Source organism: Pituophis catenifer, unplaced genomic scaffold (genome assembly GCF_029215685.1).
Source record: "Pituophis catenifer annectens isolate HBS135680 unplaced genomic scaffold, rPitCat1.0.hap2 SCAF_6, whole genome shotgun sequence".
Classification (NCBI taxonomy): domain Eukaryota; kingdom Metazoa; phylum Chordata; class Lepidosauria; order Squamata; family Colubridae; genus Pituophis; species Pituophis catenifer.
This window is the reverse complement of record NW_027256886.1, coordinates 43,555,738-43,569,246: the sequence shown is the minus strand read 5'-3', so window position 1 is coordinate 43,569,246 and position 13,509 is coordinate 43,555,738. Positions and strand designations below refer to the sequence as shown.

Sequence of the window (13,509 nt, the reverse complement as noted above, 5' to 3'; positions counted from 1 at the left end):
TATCTTTAAACCAGCCACCTCTCCATAATCTTCTATTTTCTTAAGGAGTGTTGGTACTACTTCTAGTGGTTCTTCTGCTATAAGTAAGATCGTCAGCAAAAGCCTGGGTCTTGTATTCTTCTCGTCTCACTTTTAATCCTTCGATTTCTTGATCCTCCCTAATTTTTTTTAACAAAATCTCTAAAGATAGGATATACAGTAGAGGGGAGAGTGGGCAGCCTTGTCTGACCCCTTTTGTTATGTCAAATTGGTCTGTCATATCATCATTCAAAATTACTTTCGCTGTTTGTTTCATGTATATTTTCCCTATAATATTTTCCAGATTTGGTCGAAATTGCATACTCTTTCATTGTTCTTTTAGAAATTAGAAATCTGTTTCAATGATATTATTACTATTTGAATATATTCCTTAAAACAGAACATAAGTTAATTAATAAGAAATGAATTATGTAGTGCAAATAATGAATCACCTTTTCTTTCCATAGATCAAATGCAGCTCCAGAACCATATTTGATTATTGGCCCAATTTCATGCAACCCTCTGCCTAGTTTCAAGCATCTGAAAATTATCAGATTTCTAGCAGCCTGCAAGAAAGCAACTTGGTGACAAAAAGAGGAAGCTCTGTCCTTCAACCCCAGCATTTTTAAAATGTTTAGCTTTACATCTCATCTTTATTTTGTACAATTTTAGATGATGTACATTAAGCTCCTGCCTATTTTTCTTACAACAGCCCTATGAGGTAGATTAGGTTGAGTGTGTAATTAGCCCAAAGTCCTCCAGGCAACGCTGCAATGTACATATAGTCTTCTGAAGTGGTATTTCCCATAGATCTCCAAAATACTGTAAGGATAACCCTGCAATTCATGTATTGAAAATTAGTTAGTACTAATTTTCAGTTAGTACATTTCCTATTTGTCCTAAGTATACATTAATTGTTTTTTTTAATGTGCAAAAATGATTTACAATCATAGTCTCTCATTCTTGAAATTGATAACTGAATGTTGTGGCATGCCAGCGGCCTGCGCAGATCGTGGCTGATCCTGACGACGAGGAGGCTGGTGTAGGGTTCAGCAGCCTTGCGTCGGACAGCAAGGAGGCTGAAGAGGATGTGGTGCCAGAGGCAGAGACTCAGCCAGGGCCTTCAGAACCTCCAGAGGCTCCTTCAAGTGGAGAGAGCGAAGTGGAGGAGCCTCTCCTCAATGCTCGAGCACACAGGGCTGCCAAAAGCAGGAGTGGCTACTCAGGAGGAGGAGGTCTCCTTGAGAGTAAGGCTTGAGGATAATTGGCCACTCCCTTAGCCTATTTAAGTTGCACACAGTTAGTAATTTCTTGCTAGAAACAACTTGTAATTATCATCAGAGCAGTTTTGGAAAAGTCTTATCGTATCTTCTTTTCTGGGCTGGTTGCCAACCTTTGCCAGACTTTGGTTTATTCTTGCTACTTAATAAATTTGATAAGGACCGTTGGTGTGTGTGAATATCCTCGAGAATCCGGAGCTGGGGCAGAACACTGAATGAGTTGATTTGTCCATAGTTTTTTTCCTCTCACTGAAATCTTTCAAAACTAATAAAAGACTTTAAAAATCTTGGGATTTTCACAGCCAATTGGAGAAAACAATAAACTGCTCACCAAGTCCGTTGCTTTGCAAATATGCCTCAAGGAAAACAAGCAAAGGATATACAGTATATGTTTGAAAACCTCATGCAAGTTCCCGTATCTCCCTGAAGCTAACTGGGGCTACTTCTTTTCTTGTCTTTACCAGTCCCTCTCATATGGCTCTCGGTAAGGCAACCCCAGATGAGCAAACACATCCTTCTCTGTAGGTGTGGACAGGACAATCCCAGATCCAGTTTTGAGGCCATCTGATCCTCGCACTACACCGCTGCAGAGGGCATGCTCTGACAGACTCATGTCTTTAGTCTTGGCCAGGGCTCGCATGGAGCGATTGAAGTGGGCTGAGCCAGTGAAGTACAACAAAGCACAGGCAAACTCTCTGTAGGGCACCACAATGATGTCGAGGCGCCTGTGGCGCCTGTCTTGGCCTGGCAAACGGCAGACTCCAAGGTACTTCTGCTGGCTTTCATTGTCTTCCTGATTCACCAAGTCATCCGTGAGAAAGCCTGAGTGGAAAGCACAATACGTGAGACAAATACTGTAATATTAATGCAAAGGACTGAGAAGTAAGTTGACACTAGGAGCTACCCTCTTACTTATATCAGTCTCAGGTTCTGCCAGATCAATGTAATTGGAAGAAACATTCCTGGAGGACAGGACATCACCAGGACATCACTGTTCACAGTGACCTGGTCTGCCTTTTCATGATCATTTGCTATTAACTAAAAGCAAAAGAAAAGGAACAGGCTCCCCAAACATGAAGGACAAGTTAAAAAAATACCTTAGAAAACAATACATAGCCCAGTCATAATTCCCAAAAGTCCAAGAAAGAAAAAGAAAAGCTTTTCCCAGTATAACAGCAATTACTGGTCTATAGTATTCAGCTTTAGGAAAAAGTGCCAAAATCAACTCAACAAAACTAGGCCTCTTCTGTATTCCTACTTATGTTTTCTTTAAATAGTTCTCAAGGCGGATACATTCAGGAATATGATTCTGAACTCCCACTCCCACCACAGAACCAGTTGATATTCTCATACCACTTTTATGAAGAATGTTGAGCAGTTTGTTAAATACTCCTTGGTGGGAGTGTCCATCAGGATGAGTCACCAATACATCCACATCTCCACAAGTGGGTTTTCCGCGCCGGAAAGAGCCACATGCTATACACATTAGTTCAGGTATAATAGACTGAGCAGCTTCTCTAACCTTAAAGAGACAGATCAGAGAAATTAACTGCTTTCAAGTATCACTTAATGTAATATCGGCAATTCTCAACTTATAAAGGAGAGCATTTGTAGCTCAGGGTTGAAATGAGGCGTCCTTGGTGCTCTCTGAGCTTGGTTGTTTTCTTCCAGACATTTCATTACCAAAACCAGGTAACATCATCAGTGATAGTAATGCTACCTAGCATCGCAAGCTATCACTAGAAAATAACCAAGCTCAGAGACTACCAAGGATGCCTCAATCCTCAAACTTACAATCACAATTGGGACAGGAGCTTCAATAAATGAAATAATGGAGTCACTGCCAATTTTGCTGCAATCATTAAGCAAGTATTAAAGGAACCTGGATTCTCCCAATTCTTCCAACTTTGCTTGTTGGAAACTATCTGGGAAGGTCACAAATGGCAATCATGTGACCCCAGGACACAGCAACCAATGAAAATACATGCCAGTCACCAAGTGCCCAAATTTTAATCACATGACCGTGGGGACATGTGATGATAAGTGCACGGACCAGTAGTAAGTCTGTCTGTAAGTCAAGGACTACCAGTAATTCAATGACCTAGCATCTCATTTGCTTGAATGCATGATAAATAAAACAAACTGAAAAGTAAGTGTCACCATAACCCAAATATTTTCTAATGAACAGTAAAGTAGCATCATGGAAATAAAGGGAAATCCCATTAGATTTAATATGTTCTTTTTCAAATATAGAACCACAGAAGGCTCCACAATGAAAAGGATTCAATTTATCCTTTCCTGAGAATGGGTGATTCTCCTGCTATAGGCCTGCACCTCTTACTTCAGTATCATGTATGGGATCTTAAGTACAAGAACCTGACTGTTCTTTCAGAACTGCAGTTAAATATCAAGAACTGGAACTCCCAATCCATTAAGCATATGCCCAATGATATGTTCCTGTCAGCCCCTTTCCTACACTGTCTTTATTAAAGCATCATTTGAAGGCTATTTCGGTATGCAGGATTATCAGTATTATGATGCCAATCATCCATTTTAACAAACAAAGACATAGCTACCGGTTCAGAACATAGGGAGTAGGGGGGAGGGGAGGAAATCAGTTTAGAGGATGAGTGCCCCTTGTCAGTCTCCAGGATCATCCTTCATTAGTGAGGAATAAACCCATTAACCTTTGCCCTGCAACATTTGGAATCACCTTCATGGCTTTTCTAATGCAGATCTGCCCCCTCTGCATCCCCAATTAAGTTTTCTTGAAAGCAGCAAACCCCATACTGCACCTTGGATCTTCGACAGACAGCAGCTAATCCCTTCTTTCTCTTGTCTCTTCCTCGAGGTAGGCAAGAGAAGAGTAATTCCATCAAATCCACAATAGGCCCATTCCCATCAAATCCACAATAGGCCCATTCCCAAGGGCGGAGGCTCCCCAAAGAACTTTAATCCTATGTAAGGGGTGATGCCCTACCTGGCAACTATGCATTCTTTAGGGGCAGGCACTGTGACTGAGTGACAGCGTCATGCTGCCCAGTGCTGCCATGGCAATTCCACTGTACAGGAGGAACAATGAAAAGGGTTTTTTTTATGTGGCTTAGATCTCTGAATTTAAAGAGCTGCATTAATATATAAACCTGAGGTATGGTCCAGCCCAAACATATACAAACAAAGGGGAAAAAACATTTGGCTAGAGGGGTGCAAAGCACTCTTTCCTTACCAAGAGAGCAACAAGGGAAAATCACAGATATTTTTGTCAATCATCCTACCAGTTATCTGAGATTTATTTGGAGAAGGATTGGCACAACATATTGGGAATTTATCAAGGCTTTATTAGTGAAAATTAAAGCAGAAATGATGTTGGTAAACTAGATTGATTTTAAGTCAGGTACAAAGGTTTGCAGAGCATAGAAATAATAATATATCAATGTGGAAGGAGGTTTGAATTTCTTTCTCAATCAATTGTAAGGAACTCCAACTTTGGAAAAAGGAAATCTTCAATTTTTGCAATAAATATGCCTAAAAAGGGAAATTGATTTCTGATAGGCAGAAGTTTGGATGTGATTAGAGCCATGTTCTTTTGTTTTTGAGCAAATATGGAGAGAGAACACTGCATCAAATAGGAGGTTTCATTAAGAGTCATGGCTTGGATGGCTAGTATATAAAAGGAAGTAAGCTAAGCCAGTCTTCTTCAGCTTGTGCTATTTGAGAGAAGGAAAAAAAAAGTGCTTTCCAGTTGTGAAGAACATGAGGTCATAAAGACTTAGATGGTACATAAAGATGAGACTGGGAAATCAACTCCACAGGTAGACTAAAACTACTTTTACTAAGCTTAGCTATAATAACAGAGCCTTGAAAGTCTGGGTTGTACATCCTTTCCCTTTGTACTTTCCTATGAATCAATGAGGTGCCTGCCTGAGTCACTTCCAAATGTTATCTTGTTTCTTTGGATTAAAAAAAAATCTCCTCATTTTGCCTTGGTAATAGTTCTTGATATTTTCATCAAAGTTATCTTCCTTACTCTCTACACTCTACATAATGAAGTGCCCCTTCATTCACCCCTTGATCTAAGGCATATATACCTGCTGTTGTATCTTGGCTCTTTGCAGGACAAGGTGACTCCCAGTTTTAGCATTTCAAATAGTAAAAGGGGGGGGGGGATGCCCAAACATCCAAAAATAAGTATGCCAGTAATAAGTTTGGAAGATGGGTGGAATCAACATAGAAAATATGTTAGTGTTTAAATACATAAAACCTCCAATATGATATCCCTTTGGAAATGTTTTATTTGGCAAACTGCCAAGTGGAAAAAATAAGAGTCATCAATAAAACCAAGACAGAATAGCCTTATGATTAAAATCTGGTGAAAAATTGCCTATGATCTTCTGTCAACATCCTGCTCTAGTTTCAACAAGGTACTCACAGTCTGTTCAATTTCAGCAGCTTCTTGCCGTGGCATGCGTTCCAAGAAGTCCTCGTAATATTTAAGGCCGATAACTTGCTGGCTGGTGAGAGAGGCCCTAGTGCGGATGTCATCCAGAGTGCGAAAACCCTGCGCAGAACACGTAACAGATTTTGTTTTCAGTAATCCTTAATAAGTGATATCATAGAACCGAGAACCCACCACTGATGTGGTGTAACAGGAATGACAACACACGATGTGCTGTTTGTAATATTGTCCTGATTTCTCCCTGCAAATCACATACATTTTTTTCATGAACAGAAGCTCAAAACATGTGAGCATTCATTCATTCAAAACACACACACACACACACACACACACACACACACACACACACACACTCATGGAGTTGCTACTGGAAAACACCATAGTGGTTCAGTATGAATTTGACCCTTTTGCAAGGTAAGACAGTTAATACGTAAACTGTTGCTATTGGTAATAAAGGAAAAAGATTGATACAAATAAAGTTAACACATTATATCTTTATACACACTATAAGGTAGGAAGAGAGGATACTAGCGTTATGTAGACAGTATAAAATCTCCAGAGGAAGCCCCCCACTGAATAAATCATAACTAAAAAAGTAGCAATACTAATATAAACTCATATGCCTTGCAGCAAAGATATAACATGAACAAACAGAAGGCAATGACCACAGAATTATTGCTATATAGAGGATAGAGAATTACCTGCTGGTACCACATCTGGCTAGTCTTTACTCCTGCTCCCCATATATTGGAAAATAGTTCTAGCACTGAGACATTGTCTCTGATGTGGTCTAGTTTTCGAAGGTGCCCACTCTCCAGGATTTCTACGATCTTTTCTGCCATCTGTTTTCCAATTCCAGTAATCTTACAGGCTTCCTGAAAGGAGAATAATGAAACAGCAAGTAGTTCAAAGCAAAGCTCAAACACTGATTTACTTTGAGTATTTTAGGTATGTTGTGTTTCATTATCCCAAGTGCACACCCAACTTTCTAATACAGTCCACCATCCTAAAAAAAAAACACTATTAGCATTTAGAAAACTATGTAAGTGTTACAAACACCCCCTTGTCTCTTTTACTTTTGGCCTACAGATCTTTTGTCTGAATCTCAAGGCAGCTTCAGCTTTTCTCTGCACTTTTTTCAAAAGATCAGAAGTTCAGCATAATCTTGATAAAAGATTCTGCAAACATTGTAGAATTAGTAAAATACTTTCCAAACAGCAGGATGAAATAATAGGGATATGTAAGTAGGATGCAGGCCACAGCTGTTTGAAATTACCTGTCTATATAACATTAAAAAGAACACAAATTGGAACTTTTCCTGCAGAAAAAAATACTAAGACAGAAAAGTACAGATACCTTGGAATAAGTAAATATACAACAGAAAAACAGACATGCTTAGTACATTGTCTCATTTACCTGATAAGATGTGACAGGCTTATGATAACTCTTGAGTGCATTAATAGCTTTCATGTAACTTAGACCCCTCCACTTGTCTCCTTGGACAGAGTAGGCTTTAGCCAGCACTTCCAGCTTCTCTGTAATGCACTGATTATGATTAATTTTCTTGCTCTCAGAAGATTGAGCACAAACCCACTTGCCAGGGGAACGGCACGCTGACGAGCTTTCTGACAAAATGTTCAGGTCTTGGCCTGACTTTAGCGCTTTCAGTTCTTCCAGAGTGACAACAGCTTTGTCCTCTTCAATTTCTTCATCATCTAATGTCCTCTTTGAGATACACAGAACAAGCAGAAGAGGGAGCAATGAAATTGAGTGATCATTTATCCAATCACAGAATATGAGCTCATTCTGCAACAATATATAGACATTGTAAAGTATGGGGCACAATTCTTCATTTTCTTTGTTTCTTTTGTAATATTTGTATTGCTTTTATCTTGTTAAAATTTCTTCAATAAAAATTATATTAAAGAAATAAAAATAAAATACAGAGCAGAATTAAGACCCATGAGAAATAATCACAGAAACCCAGAGTCAAAGCAAATATCAATTGAACTAGCAGTTTCATATCAACAATTTATGTTCCTAGTAATGGTGATCAAGAATTAGGAAGTACAGATGGCAAAATATCTGGGATGACCAAAATACAATTGATAGTCACAGTAAAAGTGTTCTATGTTTAAAATATGGTAAAAAGTAATAATGAATATTTTGTTCCAAGTTATACAGTTACTGGTATTTGCCATCTCTACATTCTATAGCCATAAGAAGGCACCAACATTCCATATAAGATATCTTGGGTCCCCTACTAGGAAGCTCAGAATAGAAAAATATTGGACAATAGTTTTTACTTTTTATTCAGTGGAGTCCAGATAATATATGAAATTATGTTGTAAGCTACCCAAAGTCATTGGATACAAGATGGGTGGCAAATAAATTTCATAAATAAATAAATAATGTAAAGAAAAAAAAAATAAAGGCAGAATGTACATCAACATACTTTGAACAGAGGGTTGCATGATAACAGAAATAATTTACTGCATATTGTTTTACTCTATTGCCCTGTAAGTTTTCTGAAAAACAAACGTAAATAAAAGAGATGTTTTATGAGCCTAGGTTTACTAAGGATACTTTGATTTTTACTAAGTTTGTTTTTTTAAATATTTAAATTTTAAAATATATAAATAAAAAAAACCTTTTGGATTTTAAAAAAAGTATAAATTAAGAGATTTGTTTTCATGATCACTAATAGTAAGATAACCTTAGATTAGAGTTTGGCACTGGCTAACTTTAACAGAAAATCCCTGGCTTAGCCTAAAAATGTATAATCAGGCTCACCTGTGCAGCTTCCTGTTGATCCTAGAAATTTACAGAAAGCCTTCATTTAATGACCAAAATTGGGGCCAGAATTTCAGCCACCGAATGAAGTGGTTGTTACGTGAAATGCTCTACACAACAAATTCACTTAATGACCGCAATCTTGGCACTCACAGTGCAGTCATTAAGCAATTGCACAATACATAGTTAAATGAACAGATTCCCAGGAAACAAGTGAAGAGGCAGGGAGAGAAGGATTTTAGCACTAGGGCACTCTGCAGGCACAGAGGGGCAGGAAGAAAAGGATTTTAGCTCTGTGATTTTTTCCTACGGCCCCATGTCTGAAGAGCTGATACCAGTAGAAGATTGCAAATGGTAATCACAAAATTGCTGCGCACTTGGTAACCGATCATAAATATAAATAGGTTGCCCAGCACCCAGATTAGGATTGTGGGACTGCAAGGGAGGCATACAACATTTTACAAGAGTCAGAAGTGCTTTAAAGCACCCTTTCCAAAGCCGTCCTAACGTCAAACTATTATTACACAACTGGTCGTAAATCAAAGACTACCTGTACAGTATCACAGAAAGACATGATCTCAGTGTTTGTTTCTTCTTTCAGTTCCGTAACTGTGTTCTCTGCTTTGGGGTGAATCTTATCCTCATTCAGTAACGGTGGGTGTTCCACTGAAAAGCCTGTCTCATCCAGATATCTGCCAAGAATTAATAAACAACAAATAATTGCATTTGAGGCATTTCTCTTATCAACTAAAGGCAGATGAAGAACAATATGAAAAAGGGCTAGGAAATTCATTTGACATATATTCTTCCAAAAGACGTGATTTTTTTTCAAAACTTGCTTTAGTGAAGAGTCTATTCTGATTTCCAAATGTTTTATATTAAACAGGCACATACTGGAATGAAAAGATGATCATATGTACTTACATTCTATTAGTCACACCACTAGGTATTTGTAATTATACAGAACCAATTCTAAGGTTTCTGCTGTATTTTTTGGCCTCCTATACATACCATTGGCCTCTCTTTCAACTATGTCACACTGTTCATCATTGCAACCATACATTGGTACAATTCAGTGAAAAAAAATAGGCATTGCTGTCAAATTAAAAAATGCCAATGAATTCATAAAGTAACAGAAGTCAAACATATTTTTCTGAAAATGTGAATGTTTACTTATTATTTATGTGAAGTTACTTATAGATTCAAAATGAAGAAACAGTGAATATGGCCAAAGGGAAAAAAATAGGTGTCCTTTCTTTCAATATTTTATATCATCTCCTTTGGCAAAAATTACAGCTGCCCTAATAAGGATAGACTGAAGAATTTTTCTCCCATTTTTGCTTTTAATTCTAGTGTCTTCTAGTTCAGAAATATTCTTCATCTCCTTGCACATGGTATATGTTTGAGATTCCTCACACATATTCAATAATATTCACCTTTGTGGAATATGGAGCCCATTTCAAACAAATCAACAGACAAATCAAATATGTACTTAATAAGAAAGACATATTTGATTCAGAGCATGTTTTGGACAGCTGTCTTGTTGAAATATCCACTTCAGCTTAATTTTTTTAAACTCCCTGACTGCTTTCGTGTAGATGTTAAACAACAGAGGAGAAGACAGAATCCCATGGAGCACTATATGTGAATGATCTACATTTGAGAAGCAATGTTCCTACATCATCTTCTGGGATAATTCTAAGAGGAAGAATTGGAATCACTGCAAAACAGTGCACTCAAGGCTCAACATTACCATATAACCCATTGACCTGAAGGATGCCATGATCAATGCTATAGAAGCTACCGAGAAGTCCAAGAGAAATAGCAATTACATTCCACCCATACGTAGGTAGTTCTTGACTTATGGCCACAATTGAGCCCAAATTTTTTGTTGCTAAGTGAGACATTTGTTAAGTGAGTTTTTCCCCATTTTATGACCTTTCTTGCCACAGTTATTAAATGAATCACTGCAGTTGTTAAGTGAATCTGGCTTCCCCATTGACTTTCCTTTTCCCTGGATATTGCAACTATCATAAATATGAGTCACTTGCTAGGCATCTGAATTTTGATCATGTGACCATGGGGATGCTGCAATGGTTGTAAATGTGAAAAAAAAAATTGTAAGTTCCATTGTAAGTTCAAATTGTCACTAAACGAACTGCTGTAAGTCGGAGACTACTTTCTTAGCTCATCTACTACAGTAACCAAAATAGGTTCAGTGTCATTTCCCAGATAACATATCCAGTAAAATCACTTCAGAAAATCAGCATCCAAATCATCAAAGCCACCACTTTCTCAGTCACCTTATCAAAATATAGGATATTTGGCCAATGGTTACACTAAAAATATCGAATGAAGTTCTTTTTTCTATTACATTTTGAAGATGGATTATCAGTTTTGCATAAACCTTCCCCATTCAAACTGGATAAAGTATTTAAGAAAGAGACCTACTTGTCTGGGACAATGAGTCTATAGTCAGTAGTGTCCAAGATCTGCTGTGCTGTAATACAAGAACTCAGCCATGATGCCTTAACTAGTTGCAATTCCTGAGGTAATTTTTTGAGTTTGAGGAGCCGAAAAGCCCGATCAAAATCCATGTCTTCATCTACTATTACATGTGTCACATCTGGGGAGAACTGGCTGCAGATGTGTCCTCCATTGTGGATGATCTGCTTACAGAAGATCTCAGCCCTGGCCTGGCCAATTCCTGCTTGCAACACATAAGCTATGATTGGCTCCAACCACCCTGGTAAAAATACCACAGAGAAAGATGATCAGCAAGATAGGGTTAGGTTACAAATCTTTTCAGAGTGAAGAAAATCTGATCACTTAATGAAATATAACGAAAGTTAGTGTTTTATAACACATATATTCATGTTGTTATATTACTGCATCTTAGCGATTGAACTTTTTAAGGATTAAGTCATTTCTCTGAAAGAATTAACAGTAATGCAAGCCACACCATGAGAACTTCACATGACTAAAGTCAGAAAGAAAAAAATACACCTTGCTGATTGTTGGTTTCTTCTTTCCAAATCTTTAAAGGTGCAGTGTGTACCTCATCTCTCAACTTCTTTCGTTTGCGGAAAGCTTTGACAATTCCTTGAGGTTCCATGAACTATAGATGTCTCCTTCCCTAACAGGAGAATGCAGATTTGCTGAAAATGGAGGAAGGAAAAGTAAAATAACAATATATTCTAATGACAGGTAATTCTTAATAGGTATCCTTTTGTCAATGTTCCATCATTTTAGAACAGATTAACAGTTCTAGTACATATCCCACTCAGTCAGTCACAGAAATGGCCCTTTTCATCGTGCCTAATCTAATACATTTGAAGATCGGTAAAATTAGCATTTCATAATTTATGTACTTGGTAACTATATATAACTATTTCCTTATATCTATTTGCCGCTGTCAGTTTATATTTTTTAGCACTACTGGGAATGTTATTTTGCTGAAGGTTAGAGAAGATAAGCAGATACATTTGGTTTAGGGAGACAATTGGAAACAGAGAGAATAGGTCTGGGATGGAAAATCAATGTTGAATGTCATATGAGTGCTACAGAAAACCATGGGATTTTACAAGATCTCCTTGGTATAGCATATAGAATTTTTTTTTTACTTGAGAGTAAAATTGTAAAATATATTATAATGTATATCATATCCACATTACAAATAATAAACTATATATTGTTTTCCTGGTTTCAGAACGGTATCATATATGAAACAGTTCTTATTGCTTAACGCATTGTAAGCCGCCCTGAGTCTCCGGAGAAGGGCGGCATATAAATCAAATTAAAAAAAAAAATTGAAACTTTCCTTGAAACATCTGGCTGGTCTTACTTTAGATGAACAGAGTCCTAAAATTAGGAGGAGCAAGGACAGTATGGTACTTATGATCCATAAATATAGGTATTAAGCTGGGAAATGTTTTATGGATTTAGAACCTACGAGACAGATCACTAGTCCAGTAGTATCAACACTGTTGGGCTAAGTTTCCCTGGTAGAAGTAAAGACCACAGAGAGGGAACCTAAGATTTGCTGAACACAAAGCATGTGCTCAAACACTATAAGCTACGGTTCTTCTATCCCAGATTCAATGTTCAATTTCTTTCATTAAAAGGATGCTATTAAGAGACCACTCCAAGAGTTGGAAAATACTTTACTGGAGAATCTGAATTTGTTGGGACTTTGGCATTCTGCAATCTCTAGCCAGGAAACTGTGATCAAACTCTCTGACAAAACTGCCGACGAAAAGTATAGCAGCTAAATATAATAATAATATCGATATTGTTACTTTTAAGAATTATGATAGTTACGTTTTAAACCAAATGGCACAGACTTTTATTAAAAGTAATGGACAATTTGATCAGGAACTGAAACAAAAGGTATCAGCACTGCACCTTAAGTTGATTTAAAATAAAAGTGTCTACAAGTAAATCTCTCATGCGTACACCCAGGAGAGTCTTGCCCAATTTAGCGTTACTCAGATGCCCTTCCCATAAACTTTGGTTTACAAGAGATGCCAGGTAAGGACTATAGCTCTTGAAATCAACGCAGATTGTGGGACTCCGCCCTAGAGAGAGTGGAGAGACTAAGAGAGGCAACTTTTTTGCATCACTTCGGAGCGCTGCTCTAATCGAGCCCGGCTCACCGCAGTCCAGAGACCACCCGCTTAAGAGATTCTGAATTTGGGAGGCCGGGTGAGATCGAGCCAAAGGCTCCTGACAGCCGTGGCCAAAACACCGTGGCGCTTCTCTAGCCCACTGCCGCTCTTCCAAGGCGACTGAGGGACGCCGCGCCGCCCTGCTTTAAAACCACCCATCCACCTTCGTTGCCCCTCTGGCTGGAGAAGGGGGGGGAGCCCTTACGCAACGTCCAAAGAGAGGCCGAGGAGAACGATACCGAGGAGGGGAACGATCCCTTACCAACGGTATTGCTGTGACGCAAGAGTGACCCGC

The 13,509-nt window shown here is 38.2% G+C and overlaps 1 protein-coding gene across 2 annotated transcripts; it reads right to left on the bottom strand.

The window, feature by feature from the left end:
- Positions 1-651: 651 nt before the first annotated feature.
- POLL (DNA polymerase lambda) lies at positions 652-13,492 on the bottom strand. 2 transcript variants are annotated; one of them, XM_070944916.1, is made up of 9 exons: positions 13,477-13,492; positions 11,554-11,705; positions 10,999-11,293; positions 9,098-9,239; positions 7,171-7,479; positions 6,456-6,629; positions 5,728-5,856; positions 2,652-2,820; positions 652-2,120 (listed from the first exon to the last, which is right to left on the bottom strand). In XM_070944916.1, exons 2-9 carry the CDS (start codon positions 11,660-11,662, stop codon positions 1,756-1,758), a joined length of 1,692 nt encoding a protein of 563 aa, XP_070801017.1. In that variant the 5' UTR covers positions 11,663-11,705; positions 13,477-13,492; the 3' UTR covers positions 652-1,755. The 2 variants fall into 2 exon arrangements, with proteins under 2 accessions (XP_070801017.1, XP_070801016.1); XM_070944915.1 differs by lacking the exon at positions 13,477-13,492 and adding an exon at positions 13,420-13,472.
- Positions 13,493-13,509: the final 17 nt, after the last annotated feature.